This window comes from Erpetoichthys calabaricus, chromosome 4 (genome assembly GCF_900747795.2).
Source record: "Erpetoichthys calabaricus chromosome 4, fErpCal1.3, whole genome shotgun sequence".
NCBI classification, from domain to species: Eukaryota; Metazoa; Chordata; class Cladistia; order Polypteriformes; family Polypteridae; genus Erpetoichthys; species Erpetoichthys calabaricus.
In genome coordinates this window covers 42,882,692-42,899,365 of record NC_041397.2, presented here as the reverse complement: position 1 = coordinate 42,899,365, position 16,674 = coordinate 42,882,692, and the positions used below count along the sequence as shown (strand labels likewise).

The 16,674-nt window shown below is 37.3% G+C and overlaps 1 protein-coding gene across 1 annotated transcript in view; it reads right to left on the bottom strand.

The window, feature by feature from the left end:
- Nucleotides 1-16,674, bottom strand: part of LOC114651038 (protein Atg16l2-like) — a 223,058-nt gene that overhangs the window by 184,611 nt on the left and 21,773 nt on the right. The window contains exons 2-3 of the mRNA XM_028800993.2: nucleotides 11,194-11,281; nucleotides 6,126-6,216 (exon numbers count right to left, since the gene is read on the bottom strand). Of these exons, the coding sequence (XP_028656826.2) occupies nucleotides 6,126-6,216; nucleotides 11,194-11,281 (179 nt within the window). The remainder of the gene's footprint in view (nucleotides 1-6,125; nucleotides 6,217-11,193; nucleotides 11,282-16,674) is intronic.

Genomic DNA, 16,674 nt, shown 5'->3' with positions numbered 1-16,674 from the left:
ATTATTGAACGCGTTGTCAGCCAAGTGGCGCAAGCGTTTAGCAGGTGTCTGCCGTTGATGTCCGCGACGGGCAGGTTTTGCTTGTGGCGTTTGAGAGGCGCGTTGTTGCATGTCCAGTATTTGGGACGCGCTATTTTGGAGGTGCAATCGATTCGCCTGTGCTGTGCGAAAAGTCCGTTTCAGTCTACGTCGTGCATTGTTTGTATCGAGCCTTGTCCGTTTTTGTATGTCGGTCAGTTGAGCTTTCTGTTTTTGGAGCCTTGCGTGCTTGTTTTCTGTCAGTTCATATGCGCGTTGTAGACGTTTGTGTTCATTTATGCTGTCTCTTCGCTCCCGTTTTTGTATGTCTGAGACGCGAGGTCTTTCGGTTTGAACTCGTGCCTGTTTCGATGCAGCACTTTGAGACGCGCGCTGTATGCGTCTACGTTCATTGTATCTGTCCATTTGGGCACGTCTCTGTAACGGGGTTAGTTGAGCTTTGCGTTTTTGGAGCCGCGAAATTTTTTGCTCCCGGAGTTTCAGAAGCGCGTTGTATGCGCCACCGTGTATTTTGTTTTTTCATGCGGGTTCGTGTGTTTGGTCCCGTTATCCGAGCCGAATCGTTTTGTACCCGTGAGCATGTATTCATGACTTGTTTGTTCCTCAGCGTGCGAAATATGGATAAGTAATAAGGAGGATCGCACTCACTGTTAATATGGAGCCTTTTCTGCAGTTGAACGGTTAATAGTGCTTTATTGTAAGGAGATCCACGTATGCTGCATAGTGTGAAGGTGTTGAGATGACGTATGTTTAATATGGATGGTTCCTTTACAAATGGGGCTTTGGGTGTCACTTCTTATTGATGTTAGTTTGCTTGTGGGTCTGATTCGTCGTTGTTGTGAACGTGTCGTGTGCCATGCCTCGTCTCTAATGGGCTTGGCGTGGCGGTCACGGCTTCTTTTTTTTGGTGCGTTAGGAGCTTGTTAAATCCTCCTCTTTGTGTGGGTCCCCTTTCGTGTGCAATGGGATTCGTGCGGCGCTGTGTGGTTTTCCGGCGTCTGAGGAGGGGGGGGGGAGGATTGGTGGGGCGCGAGCGTCTTCTTTCTTTTTGTGTGCCAGGGGCTTGTTGAATCCTCCTATTTGTGTGTGTCCCGTCCCTTGCTTGTAGGGTGGGCGGGGTGGTTTTGGGTTCTTTTTTTTTTGTGTGCCAGGGGGCTTGTTGAATCGTCCTCTTTGTGTGTGTCCCGATCGGTGCTTGTAGGGGGGGGGTGGGTGCTTGCAGGTGGGCGCGATCGTCTTCTTTTTTTTGTGTGCTAGTTTCGTGTGCAATGGGTTTCGTGCGGCGCTGTGTGCGTCGCCTGCGTTTGACTCCTTTTTTCTTTGCTGACTCCTTTTTTCTGTGGTCACGGCGCCTCATTTCTTTGACTCCTTTTTTCTGTGCTCACTCCTTTTTTCTGTGGTTGTGCCCGCCTCTCGCGGCGCCTCATTTCTTGGGGCGCCTGCGCAGTACGTCTTTTTGCGGCTACGGCCCATGGCCGGATGTCCCTGCGTCCATCCGGTTTAGCATTCTCGGTTAGTAATATGGATTAGCAATCTCAAAATCCATTGTTGATTTTTTAGTACTGGGAACAGCTGCCTATTCAGACTGCACTGGGTGCAAGGCACAAATGAACCATAGATATGGCTGCTTCATGACAGGACACACATATTGACAAAACAATATTTACATATGCATACTGCCTATTAATAATTACTGCTTAACATTCATACATTTCAGATGCTGGGGAAAATCTGAGTAAAAAAATCTACAAGGACACAATGGAAATGAGCAACATTTACACAGATGGTGTTGGGTCTAGGGGATGTAAGTGAGCAGAGTTAACTGCCTCACCACTGTTTCGTCTCTTCTCAAACAGAATAAAAAATACAGTAATTTGTTCAGTATGCAGCATATTTCAATTAACAAATTTATTACAGATTCCCCAAGAAACACATAAAAATATATACTATATTGACAACAAAATGTAATATGGCAGTAATGCAAGAATACATCACAATATTGCTAATACTGTATTTAAAATAAATGCCTGGTAAAACTACATTCATCTTTGACATAGCAGCAAAAGCATATTTAATGCAATCAAACTGCAATAAATAACCACTTTTAAACTAGATGAAAATTTTAAAAACCACGGCATAGCACAAAAAACTAAAATTAAAACCAAATGGTCAGTGCACTAAATGCAGTAAAATCATTGGTCTGCCCCAACAAACATGTAGGCCAAAAAAAAAAAACCACATAATTCTACCTGTTTTGTTTTTTTTTATTTTTTTGACTATTACAAGTAAATCTTTAAGTTGCATTATAATGCTAATGTAACACACACTGGAAAGTGTTGAACCAAGAAACATATCACATAAAAACAAACATAATTTACCATAATCACAATGACAAATGTGAAACTATCATAAGCATTTTAAACCTTTTTTCTATTAGTTGATTGAGCACTATGTAGTATTTAATTAAAAAAAACTGTCGCTACCTTGCATACATACACACACACACCCACACACATACGTGAAATTAAACACCTTGATGAAAATTTACAAACACACGCAAGTACTCTCTGGTGTCACTGAGTCCTTGCTAGAAGTAATGAGGCATATTCTCCTAAGTTACTATATAAAAACAGCGAGATGTGATTCAGTTTTTCACTAGTCATTGTTTTTGGATTGTCGTTCCATGGAAATGGAACAGATTAAAAATCTCATTCTAAAAATTGTTTGTTCTTTTGAATTTAAACATACTTGTATATTACAGAAAAAAACTCGTATTAAAAACCTAGCAAAAGACTTTCAATAATTGTGACCTCTCCATAAAAAGTGCCTTCTCATTGCTTATTTGAAATGTTATATCTCAAAGGCTCAGTCATGTTACCACTGAATGTTTCATTATTTTAATATGAAATAAGATGTAAAATTGCAAATGGTAATCTCTGATGGTTATCTCTGAATTTTCTTTAATCTCAGTACCCACAAAGAGTCTGAATGCTTGACATGTTTAAAGGTTTCTAGGCCAAGCTGTTTAAATGACTATAGACCAGTGTCACTTACATCTATTCCAATGAAATGCTTTGAACACTTGGTGAAAAACATTTTAATGACAGAGACAAAGTCTTTTCATGACAACAATCAATTTGCTTATTGTGCAAACAGAAGTGTAGAAGATGCTCTGCTTGTTATCTTACATCAAATCTATACCTTTCTTGATCAGCCTGGTTCATAAGTCAGAGCACTATTTTTGGATTTTTGACTGGGAAATTAAACAGTATGAATGTAAACTCATTTATCACACTATGGATTCAGAACTTTCTTTTAAATTGTTCACAGACTGTTAAAGTTCAGGACATTTTTTCAAGAGCCATTCATTCAAACACAGGAAGTCCACAGGGGTGTGTCTTATCACCATTACTGTTTACACTGTACACAAGTGACCTGAGACAGAACAATGACCTCTGCTTCATTATTAAGTATGCGGATGACACCATGATCATAGGATGCATATCTGGGGAGCATGAAAGCCACTATCTAAATTAAGTAAACTGTATGGTAAACTGGTGCAATAAAAACTCTCTCACTCTGAATGTAAAAAAGACCAAAGAAATTATATTTGATTTTAAGAGACAGAAATCTGTATGTTCACTTATTGTAGTTCTGGGAGAGGAGGTAGAAATAGTGAATGAATATAAATACTTAGGAACTTACCTAGATAACAATCTTAACTGGAATACAAATACAAAAAAATTATTTTCTAAATGCAACCAGCGCTTATTTCTCCTCCATAAACTCAAACTATTTAAAGTAGACAAGGACCTCATGGTGTCCTTCTATCGCAGTATGATCTAGTCTGTGATCACTTTCAGTTTCATTGCCTGGTTAAATAGTCTGACAAACCAAAACTCAAAAAAGCTCCAGCAGATTACGAAGTATGCAGCTAAAGTTCTTGGGGCTGATGTAGATGATTTGACTAGTGTGTGTCAGAGGGCAATGCTAAAGAAACTGGAAATCATCTCAACTGATGACAGACATCCATTACATGTAGAACTAAACTTCAGTAAATCAGGAAGGATAGTTGCTTTGAAAACCCACACAAATCGCTCCAGAAACTCCTTTCTTCCTAGTGCCGTACAACTTTTCAATAAGACATATCGGAGATAATGTTTAAGGTTTTGATATACTGTATATCCTGTAACCTTTTTTTTTTTTTGGTGTAAATATGTTTTATCTAACTGCCTTACCTTAACCTTTCTTATTTCTATTTGTCTGTTTTATTTCATTCTGTCTGTTACCTGTTATTAGATGCAACTGAGAAGGCAAATTTCATGTTTTCTTGTGTAAACATGACTAAATAAAGAAACCTAAACCTAAACCTAAACAAAGAGTCTGAATGTTTGACATGTTTAAAACTTGTAACACTTTATTTTTACAGAAATATATTTTTTCCACTTCAATAAAATGTCTTGCTGAATTTGAACATCTATAGCAGTTTTAAGAAAAAATATACAGTAACAGTACCCTTCAGGAATAAACACTTAATTATGTTTTTTTACAAGGTAAAAATAGAAAACAAAGGGGTAATATTTAAAATTAAGAATGGAGCACAAGTGAAATGACTTGGTCAAGCTCACACTGTATGTCAGCGATGGGACTGAAATTTGACTTTTAAAGCCTTTACTACTAGACAACAATGACTGAGTATTCACATATAATGCTCAGTTGAACCTTTTACTGCAAAATGAAGAGTCTTGTATGAAAGTGTCCAATAAAAGTTTGCCATTTAAATTTTAGTACTATTCCACAAATATATATTGTTTAATTTGATACACAGATACACTAGCTAATTCATTCCTGACTAGCTGTGCTCTCTGTCCAAGATGTGTTGAAATCTAAGTAATAAACATAGACCTCAGCATTAATGTTTGCAGTGCAACATCTATTGGGAGTTTATTTTGTAATACATGTAGTAATAAAATGCATTTATTATCTTAAATGTTTGTAGTACACCATCTGCTTGAATAACAAAAACAATGCATTTTATTAGCACAAATGTCCATGATGTGCTATGTGTTGGAATGACAGAGACATAACAACATGACAGACACACCGACACTTATCATTTTATTAATGTGGATGTGAAGGTGTCTCTCGCTGGCAAAAAGTTAAGATTGGAAAGCAGTAGACCAACTGCTTATACTAGTGGGGGGACCAGTGTGGCTGCCAAGAGAAGACAAGACCTACATGTTAGCAAGGTGCTCCTGATGGGATGCATTCAGAAAGAAGGTGGTGATCTGGAAAGAAACACACTCTATTCCTCTAAGATGCTAGAAGTCAGGCATCTTATCTGACTCCAGCAGTTCCTAATCATCTCTTTACAGAATTAAACCATGAAGGGTAGGCAACAGACTGCACTCCTGACTGACATGTGGCACTTTGTGAAACCATGCTGACCGCTCCCAGGCAACTTAGAAGGCACTTACAGGAGGACAGTGCTCTTCCTCTCTTCCAATAATGTGTAACAAAGTTCTGTTTCCCTATTGAGAAAGGGCAGTGACCTGGCCCTTTAGGGGTACAGAGGCACCAAGGGAAGTTCTAGATTGTGGTATTTCTTGAGCACAAGAAGAATTCTTGAACCTACAACTACTTCAGAGCTTGATTGGAGGCAAACCAAATTTAAAGCTGACTTATGACCATGGCATGATTTAGATTTGAGCCAGGAAGTGATTGGAGGCAAACCAAATTTAAAGCTGACTTATGACCATGGCATAATTTAGATTTGAGCCAGGAACTTAGTTTGTATAATGACTCAACTAGAGAGAGAGAGATTGTGAGTGATATGATATGATTTAACTTTTCCTTTGAGTTCTCCCTCTCTAAGTGGTTCACTTTTATAACTTTAGGTCTCCTTGCTATCATTCTATGTGAGGAGGAATGCTAAAAGAGTGCTCTTTCCTGTTAACATTGGTCATTTAGTGAGACACAATACACATTGCTTTGAAATCTTTCTTAGATGTGGCAATGGAAACAGAAGAAACATGTGAATAAACCGATGACGATAATAATTATTGTAAATCAATACTTAAGATTACCTCTCCAACATTGGTCTGTAGTCTTGTCAGTTCATCCTGATGTTTGGCGATCATAATTTCCACACAATCACCAGCAGAGGTAGGCTGATGCCTAAAATACCCAAAAAAAGGACAAATTCATCTTTGCCTGACTTCAGCATTTTTCATTAAACAGTACTTCTCATTTTCAATTCACTGACCTATACAGAGAGTAAAATGTGGTAACATTTTCTCCCTCATGCTAAATGTCTTTGTATAATTTCAGGAAGGAATGGCTTATGTATAGATGTTGAATATTTCACCATGGTCACTTGTTTGCTTTTAACATTCCCAGATATGCCACCATGTCAGTTGACCTCACACCAGTGTAAGTGTGTTTTTGCCTTCATTTACGCCTATGGTGCAGTGGTCTGGCTTTGGAGCTAATCTAACCAGGGAGTTCAAAAGCAGTCAGGCATTTCAACTGGTGAAGATCATCACAATATATACAAGGATCCAGCTGCCAAAGTGACATGACTGTAAGGCAATGAAGGCAGCCACAATTAAACACAAGCTGTTGGTTGGGTGATTCACAGAGAGAAATTACTACAGTAAATCGAGTTAGCCCTTCTCTGCTAGCCCGAGCAACATGCAGTGACAAATCAGATGTTTCTATCAATACCTGGGAATTCAAGGACACATCTGTTTTCCCACTATTTTATATAAGGGGCTGTCTGTTTCTCTCATCTTTATAACTTTAGGTCTCCTTGCTATCATTCTATGTGAGGAGGAATGCTAAAAGAGTGCTCTTTCCTGTTAACATTGGTCATTTAGTAAGACCAATCTCACTATTTCTCAGTATTTCTTTCTCCCAATGTAAGGCACTGATATAGCCTAGTAATTCACAATTGCACCAAAATAAATGGAATCTCATTTCCTTCATAATTATGAGAAAGATTAGGTGCCTCAGAGACTGCTGAACTACAAATATGTATTAGTTATTATAAATTCAAATTAATTTACAAAATAAATCAAAAACATTCTTCCATTTAGCTATGCTATTCTTTCTTGTCTATACTTGAACTTAGATGAATTGAGCCCCAAATAGTTTTCCCTTCTAGTCCATTTCAGCCAGTATATACAGTAAATTGTGCAACATACTACTGACCCCGCTAAAATGAAGACATGTGCCAACAGTTTTAACACAGGTTTCCTCTTTCTATTTTCTCTACTTTTGGCAGAACACTGTCCCAGCCCAGTTTTACCCTGTACATTCCATTAACCATTGGTCATTTATTACATACTCTAGTGGAGTTACAAGTAAAACTGCTGCAAAATGTTTATATTTGATGAGCTCTTTCTTGTATAAAAGATTAATTAGCCAGTACTCTCAACCCTGGCTCCTGGGCAGAACCTGTGACTGGATATACAAAGCAAATTCCTAACATCGCATAAGTGCCCCAGCAAACAAATATGTGCTATTCACATATAAAAAAAGTGATGCAACTAATAAAAATGTTCAATTATAATATTTACATCTCTTCCCTAGAACAGGAGTTTAGTATATTTAATAATGTTGGCCAAAAGTTAATCAGAATTATTTCTGCTCTCATTCTGCTACATCAAAAATATATCCACAGGTGCAAATTGGATCAAGCTGCACCATAAGGCATAACGCCATTTGTAGGCTATATATATGGTATATAGAAAAAAAAGCAATTAAGATCTCAGAATCTTAACTAATGAATTTAAAAGCATTTATACATTACTAGAGAATTAAAACTCCACATATTTTTAAGTTCTACAATTTCAGACAAAGATCTGAAGAATGTCAAATAATTAAGTTAAACATTCTTTTAACAGTTGAAATTAAGAAATATTTTGAGAAGAAAAAAAAAAGCAGCAATTGCATTAGTGTTGCCACAAGCTATTATGGCATTACTAAATGAGGCTATTTTACTTTGTTTCTTGTTTTCTTTACATTTAATTTTTCTAATTGACAAAGTAATAATATGGACATTACAATTAAACTGACTTTGCAATGGTGACCCTTAGATACCACTGTAAAGTTGTTGCTGACAACTCAGTTGTCTCTTGTTGTCTCTCGTACTAAGTGTAAAACTAAGGGGGATAGAACTTTTGCAGCTTCTGCACCTCATCTGTGGAATTCATTACCTTATTACATTAAAGAGTCACCTTCACCTGAACTGTTTAAAGCAAGACTGAAGACACATTTCTATGCTCTAGCTTTCTGTGACCTTCAGTGATACTAATGGTTCCTTCCTCATAGTCATTTGTTTGTTTTGATTTTCTGCTAGTTTGTATTATATTTTTATTGTATTTATTTTATTTATGTTTCTTGCATATTTTATTGTAAAGTACTTTGGCTGCAGCATTACTGATGTTGTTTTAAATGTGCTGTATAAATAATTTGCCATTGACACTGACAATACATGCTCTGTGATGCTATGATCTACAATATTCTTAAATTTGTGTTTTAGGTAAATCTGCAATTTGGAAAAATATTCCATTTAAAATTCTATTGGCACTGGAAATGTTCATCTTCTTATGACAAACATGTTGCAAAAAATCCAAATTATGGTGCAATACACTTTGTCAACAAAATATATTGTACTTAGATGGGTGAAGTGTTGGCTACATTAGTCATAGAATTATTATTCTAAATGTTCCTTGTGTACAAATACAGTAACTAAGTGATACTGACACTTTTAAGTGTTTATAATTAAAATATGTGTGGCTCTTTAAATATCATTGTCAACTGTATTACTTAGCTCTAACTATTCATTATGACACCAGAGAGGTCAGTGCCAAGACACAAAGCTCTCTTGTCCGACACAGAGCTTTTGTTTTACATAGTTTATCAAGAAAGTGATTAAAATTTTACTTGAATTATCAAAATCTTTACAATTTTCTATGCTACTCTGTGTTTACTGATCAATGGAAGTAGTAAAAAATATTACCAAAATTAAGACAGAAGTGCAACCGCCCTTATAAGGGAAATTTGGCATTGCTTCTGAATTTGTCATTGGTCTGCAAGAAAAAACTTAAAATGATATAAGTAGAATCTTCAAAAAACTCAAAATACAGCACTATTGTCCAAAATATAGTTTGCTGCATACACAAGACAGTCAAATTGAGAGAAAAAGATGAATAAGTAGCAAAAACATTTAATGCCACTTTGTATTTCTAAGTATTTTGCTCACTTATGTGCTGGGCAATTCCTGACGATCAAGTGGCTAACTGAAAATAACTTTGATTAATAACAGAAAAATTATTTTGTTTGTGAAGAAAAAAATCTATAACTGCTTTCACCAAAACTACCAAGAACCTCCACAATGTGTCACAATATATATTTTTTCAGAGAAACTTCAATTGATAAAAAGATCATACTGCAGAAATCAAACATCTCGTCAGCATCACAAATAGGAAATGTTGACAAGCAATTTCTGGAGTTCAACGATGAATAAGCCTAGTTATGGAATAAAGTGTTATAAAAGAAAATAACAACAAATCTATCAAAGTCAAGGCATGGTGAATGGGTAGAGAAAGACACAATCTGTAGGTGATCCACTTCATCTGTGAAGCACGTTATGACTTCGGTTTGCATGGTTGCCTCTTGAAGCAGCTAACTAACTAACTAACTAATCTTTACTGATGATCTACTGTATCTAATACATGTAGCTGTAAAATCCCATCAGAATTGTAAATTTTATCTGTCAGACTACAACAAATGCTTCTAGTATCTTTGATCACAGCTTCCTCATTCTGAAAAATTATGATTCCAAATGTATTACCAAAGCTACCATTGAATTTATGGTGGGGGCTGAGACAAAGTCAGTCTCCTTAACATCCAATCAAGAATGCATTACACTTTATGATTTGATGAAAAATTCAAAAACTCCTACAAAACAAGCAAAATCATAAACCAGATGTAATTAGAGAAAGGAAAAGAACCTTAAAAGATGGGACCTTTAGGAGGTGATCAAGAGCTGTATCTGAACAAAAATGTTGACTAGAAAGCTAAAGTAAAAAAGAATGGCAACATATTAACAAAAGAAGTTAATAACAGGAGCAAGACAAGGAAATAAGACTCATAGGGGTAAAAAATAAAGCATAACACCTCTGGCTTACCTTTAACAATAAAGTGCGCTGATCTACTTATATACTGTTTGCTCTGCTCCCACCACAAAACACTATCCTCTCTAATCTTCAGGCCTTTCTTTCTCCCAACAGTTAAGTTCTTGTGAAGAGTCACCTTCCAACTCCAAGCTTCCCTGTATACCCTGGCCAGAAACACTTACAGGTAACTCTTCATAACTGCTTCCTTTCAGAGGCCTTTGCTGCCCCTGAGCAACTGCCTAGCAGCACTAGGTTCCCATTCATGTTCCCAATACCATAAAGCTGTACTGGGTAAGATCCAGAATTGCTGTTTTAACTAATATTATTGCCAAGTAAATCCACACTGCCCTCTACTGAACTGGGAAGCATTTACTGCATAAATATACCTGCTACCACACATTTCTGGGTTTTCACCATCCCAACTTTAACAAAATACCAACTAAGAATTTCCCCATGTCAGTGTACCACAAGACTGATGCATTTAATGCATGCAAAATATTTCCAAACAAATACTTATCTGTATAATACTTTCATTTACTCCAAATAGATTTGTCCTAAAATGCATGTGTAGCATAGCTACAGGGATTGAACATCAAACTAGCAGAAGAATACATGAGCAGAAATACCCCAAAATAAAGACCAACATTCAGCACTCTTCTCTACTACCATCTTTTCATCTCATATCTAAACTGCTTCTGTACTGTATGTAGAAAAACAGAAGCATTGACTTCACTGCCTAAGAAATACCCTAGTGTGTATTTAACTGGTTGCTTATTACACTTATTGCTAGTTGCACTGTAAGAGTGAAGCATTTCTGCTAAAGCAGTGGGCTAAATGAACTCACTTTATTCTCAATATTAGAAACACACATAAAATTCATTACATCAAAGCAAATATTTGATCATAAAAATACCACAAATATTACTGAAATTGAAAAGGAGATATTACTAAAATAAAAAATGCGACTAACCTGGCAGCAGGGTCAAAATACTCTGATATCTCTTGCTGTCGTGGCTTGAGTTGTGCATTATAGTAAGATTTTTCTAATAATCTGGAATCTGCAAATAAATGAGCAGCAAGAAACAGTTTCTTAAACTAAAGAAAATTTCTATTTTTTGAATGCCCCTTTAGGCTGGATAACGGTCAAATATATTGATAATAAAAATATTAGTGATAACATATTCAGATAAATTCTCTTCAACTGTATCTTGAGAGACTGTTATTATCAGGATTGAAAATCTAGATGTATTTTTACACCGTGTCATAAAAAAATATTATTTATATTTTTGTAATGAATTTACAATTCCAAATAAAATTGTATTGATTCATAAAAATAATATACATAATATACTGTATATACAAAAAAGTAAATCTCATTTGCAACTGATGTAAATCTCCTAAAGCATTCAAACTACATGGTAAAGGCATAAGAAAATGCAAACATATCAAGCAATTGAAAAGACAACATAACAATACAGAACATTCTTTTTTTAATTTGCAAATGCAGTGTGGCACAATAGTTCATATCCCATGCCCAGACTTTGTCAATTGGGAGTTTGAACATTTTCCTCCGATCTCCTACATGTGAGTTTTTTCTCTAACAGTTTCCAAAGATGTGTAGTTTAGGGAATGGCAATTTCAAATTTACCCAGTACATGTGTGTGCCTGAGGGAGACTGGACTGAACACTGAACTGGCATCTTAACTACCCTCCACCAATAACCTGGAATTAGAACAAGCAGGTTCAAGAATGTTACATAATTTGGAAAACCTCTTAAATAATTTTTAGGATCACACCATTTCCTATCATTTCAGTGTTGAAGCATTATTAGTTCCCAAGTTACATTTCTTACCCGAGTTAGTATCTGTCCTCTCTTCCAGGGTCAATTTAAGCTACATAAGCCTTGATATGTCTTTTCAATTATGGACACTTCATTTATGAGTTTCCATGATGCTTACTATGTAATGTACTTGTACTGCCACTGTCTCACTGTACAACAACTCAGTCTACTAGTCTTAAAAGCTCAAATGTAGGACACTGGATCTTTGACGCAGACATGCTAACTACTGTGTCTCTGCATAGACTCATTTTATAATTTCATCTGTGCTTAATCTTTTTATCACCTAATGTTATCTTATCTATCTTTGTACCCTATTTGATAATGTTGTAGATGCCATAATGCAGTTTATTACATATTGTAAACAAAAGCATCCCCAAACACACCATTATTCTACTAACCACAAAAGCATTATTTCATACATTATTTCTGCTCTGTACTTCTAAAATTTATATTTTTTATTTCTTACTATATTGAGAAATTGTTCTGTTCTGTGTACTGCATTGTATTGTATTGACCCCCTTCTTTTGACACCCACTGCACGCCCAATCTACCTGGAAAGGGGTCTCTCTTTGAACTGCCTTTCCCAAGGTTTCTTCCATTTTTCCCTACTAGGTTTTTTTGGGAGTTTTTCCTTGTCTTCTTAGAGAGTCAAGGCTGGGGGGCTGTCAAGAGGCAGGGCCTGTTAAAGCCCATTGCGGCACTTCCTGTGTGATTTTGGGCTATACAAAAATAAACTGTATTGTATTGTATTGTATACACGTCCTCAACTGTCCGAAAGGAAGGGTCTTCCAGAAAACTTGTAAAAAAAGCAGGTTCAAGATCAACATTCGCAGACACGACAATTAGTGAGAACTTTGAGCACATTCCCCAGCTGTTTTGTCAATTTGTCTGCTCTTCTATGCCACAGAGGCAACTCATATGCCCCCTATCTACTGGCCCTGAGAAACTTGCTAGCAACTGCACACCCAGCCAGATGAACCCTAGCAGCCAGAGGGCGTGTCCAAAATGCTCTAATTGCTGTGTCTGCAACACAGCAATTGCGGAGCTGCTTCTGTGCCAGCTTCTCCAGGTAGTTCTGTCGTCCTCTGTCCCTCTCAGTGTACTATACTATTATTTCCAAAGCACACCTGGCTAGCTCTCATGGCATACCACTGTGCTGAGGCATACTGGTTGAAAAACACTGCCATAATGGATGCACAGGCATCTTGACTGGAATGAAGAACAATATTTTACCCTGCTAGGGGCCATAATGGAAGGAAGTATGAATAGAGGTACATCCTGGCCAGGATGATATCTAATTCTAATCCCAGTTAGAGACCAAGACTAATGGATGGACTGGGGGAGTTTGTCTATCAAAGACAATCCATCCCCCAGCACGAGAGGTGGCAGTGCTTCTCTTGCATGATCCCAAATGGGATACCAGCAGGGTTACAGAGGTACTATAGTTCTTCTAAGTTATCCTATTGGGGTCCCTGGGTGCTGCCAGAGGGTGCTACTGGCAGAAAACCTCCCTGTTTTGAAAAGCTTCCCCATAACCCAGAGGTGTTTCTGCAGTACAATGCTATGGCACTGAAAGTACTCCTGAGTTGAACATAACAGAAACAATCTCACCTTGATCAGTGAGTCACAGTTGAGATGCAGAGGGCAACACTTGCATGAAGGAAGAGAAGTCGGAATGAAGAAAAGAAAGAGGAAAGATTCACCATACCTGTGTATACAGTGCTGTATAGAGTCACTTGGAAGAAATAGAAAAATTATATATGAACCTGTGACTGTGTTCTTGTTAGTTGTGTCCAGGATTTGGGGCTCAGTGACGCCCCCTGTCTTCCACAATGTATTGTGATCTTGTTTGACTCTAATGCAAAACTGTCCTAAACAATGATACATTTTTCCTTTTTATATCCCTGCTTTCAGCAGAATGCTTCACTACTGTAAGGGAAAAACACAGAATTACAAAAATAAATTTGGAAGCATGCTTAATCTCCTTATAACTAACTCTATAGATAGTTCTAGTACTCATATCATGCTCTGGTGTTTCTTGTATTTAATTGTAATGCCATTGGCATTCATAAACTCAAAATCGTTTGAATCATTTCAAGGCTGACTATTGTAACAGCAGTATTTTAGATCTCTTGCTGATTCATACTAAAATATAAAGCCCTATTTCTGCTAATTTAAGAACACATTTTCCCCTTAAGTGTATGTCCAAAATCAAACTGAATCTTAAATTCATCAAGGTTTTTTAATCAAAGTGAAAATGTACAATTTTCAAGAGATCCTTTTCATACAAGGTCTTAGACTGCAACACACAAACATCAGAAGTTACAAAATTACACTATAACAAGGGATAAAATGTAGATGTAAAATTGTAAATTTTTCTTATAGCCATGTTAAGTTTTAAAGAAACATTTTAATGCATCTTCTCCAATTACATTCAGCTATCCCAGATGCAACATATATTTTAAGAACTCTCAACATTAGGCAAAGTGAATTATTCTTTTTAATACTTAAACAGCACAGTTTGGCTGAACGCACGCTAATGAGAAGTGGTCGGATCATCTGCTGCCTTCCTGCTGCTGGTAAGCTGCATGTTCTGCTTGTCGTTGTTTTAAGAGCTGGGAGCACAAGATGTCTGTCTGCCAAAAGCATTCCAAAAACTCCTAGGTTAAATGTCCGTGAACTTGTTTTAAACGTTGTCTCACTGCCTTGTCTCACGTGACGTTAAAGTGTCTCTTGCGGGACGTCAAACTGCAATCTCTTAGCACCAAGTCTCATGTTTAAGGTCCCCGCGAGACGCTCCGTGGCCAATCTCTTTCATCTTGCGGGTCTTTAAAGTGTCTTCTGAGAAGATCACATCTCGTCTCCCTGGTCTCCCTTCCACCAAGATTTTTTTTTTATAATAGAGAGATTACATTTTGGACCATGCTGAACTGATTTAAACAGCAAATGTTATACAGTAATCCCTCCTCCATCGCGGGGGTTGCGTTCCAGAGCCACCCGCGAAATAAGAAAATCCGCGAAGTAGAAACCATATGTTTATATGGTTATTTTTATATTGTCATGCTTGGTTCACAGATTTGCGCAGAAACACAGGAGGTTGTAGAGAGACAGGAACGTTATTCAAACACTGCAAACAAACATTTGTCTCTTTTTCAAAAGTTTAAACTGTGCTCCATGACAAGACAGAGATGACAGTTCAGTCTCACAATTAAAAGAATGCAAACATATCTTCCTCTTCAAAGGAGCAAACAAATCAATAGGGCTGTTTGGCTTTTAGTATGCGAAGCACCGCGGCACAAAGCTGTTGGAGGCGGCAGCTCACACCCCCTCCGTCAGGAGCAGAGAGAGAGAGAGAGAGAGAGAGAGAGAGAGAGAGACAGATAAAAAAAATCAATACGTGCCCTTCGAGCTTTTAAGTATGCGAAGCACCGTGCAGCATGTCCTTTCAGGAAGCAGCTGCACAAAAAATAGCAACGTGAAGATAATCTTTCAGCATTTTTAGACGAGCGTCCGTATCGTCTAGGTGTGCGAACAGCCCCCCTGCTCAATCCCCCTACGTCAGGATCAGAGAAAGTCAGCGCAAGAGACAGAGAAAAGTAAGCTGGGTAGCTTCTCAGCCATCTGCCAATAGCATCCCTTGTATGAAATCAACTGGGCAAACCAACTGAGGAAGCATGTACCAGAAATTAAAAGACCCATTGTCCGCAGAAACCCACGAAGCAGCGAAAAATCCGCGATATATATTTAAATATGCTTACATATAAAATCCGCGATGGAGTGAAGCCGCAAAAGGCGAAGCGCGATATAGCAAGGGATTACTGTACTGTATGAATAATACAAAGAGTTGATTTCTATTAAACTTAAATCCTTAGTACGTTTAATTAACACCATTTTTTAAACAGTATTTTTCAAAACCAGAACATTACAGAGGTATTCTACAGATCATGCATGGAAGTATGACCGAATTTACTTAGAATATCAAAAGGCCTTTGATACAGTGCCACACAACAAGATTAATTCTGAAACTAAAAGCTGTAGGCATCATAGGGAACCTATAAAACTGGATCTCCAGCTGGTTAATCGGCAGGAGACAAACAGCACAGATAAGAGGAGAATACTCCATGTGGAGCAAGTCCATCGGTACAGTCCCTCAGGGGTCTGTCCTTGAACCATTAATTTTTCTGATTTATATTAATGACATTGATTCTGGCATAGTTAGTAAACTTGTCAAATTTACAGATGACACTAAAACTGAAGAGATGGCAGAAACTGAGCAGGCAGCAAAAATAATTCAAAAAGACCTGGACAAGCTTCAGAACTGGGCGATCATTTGGAAAATGTGGGGAAAAGGAAAATCAAATAAAAATATAAAAGATGGGAGACATAGTCAAACAGGAAGCAACCTCTGAAAAGGATTTAGGGGTTTATTTTTACACAATGTTTTCATTATCTAAGCACTGTGCTGAAGCAATTAAAAAGTCAAATAAAATGTTAGGCATAACATAAAAATGTCATAAAAACTTTTGAATACAAGTCAGGGGACATTATGCTTAAACAATAAAATGCACTAGTAAGACCACATCTGGAGTAGTGTTTGCAGTACTGGTCACC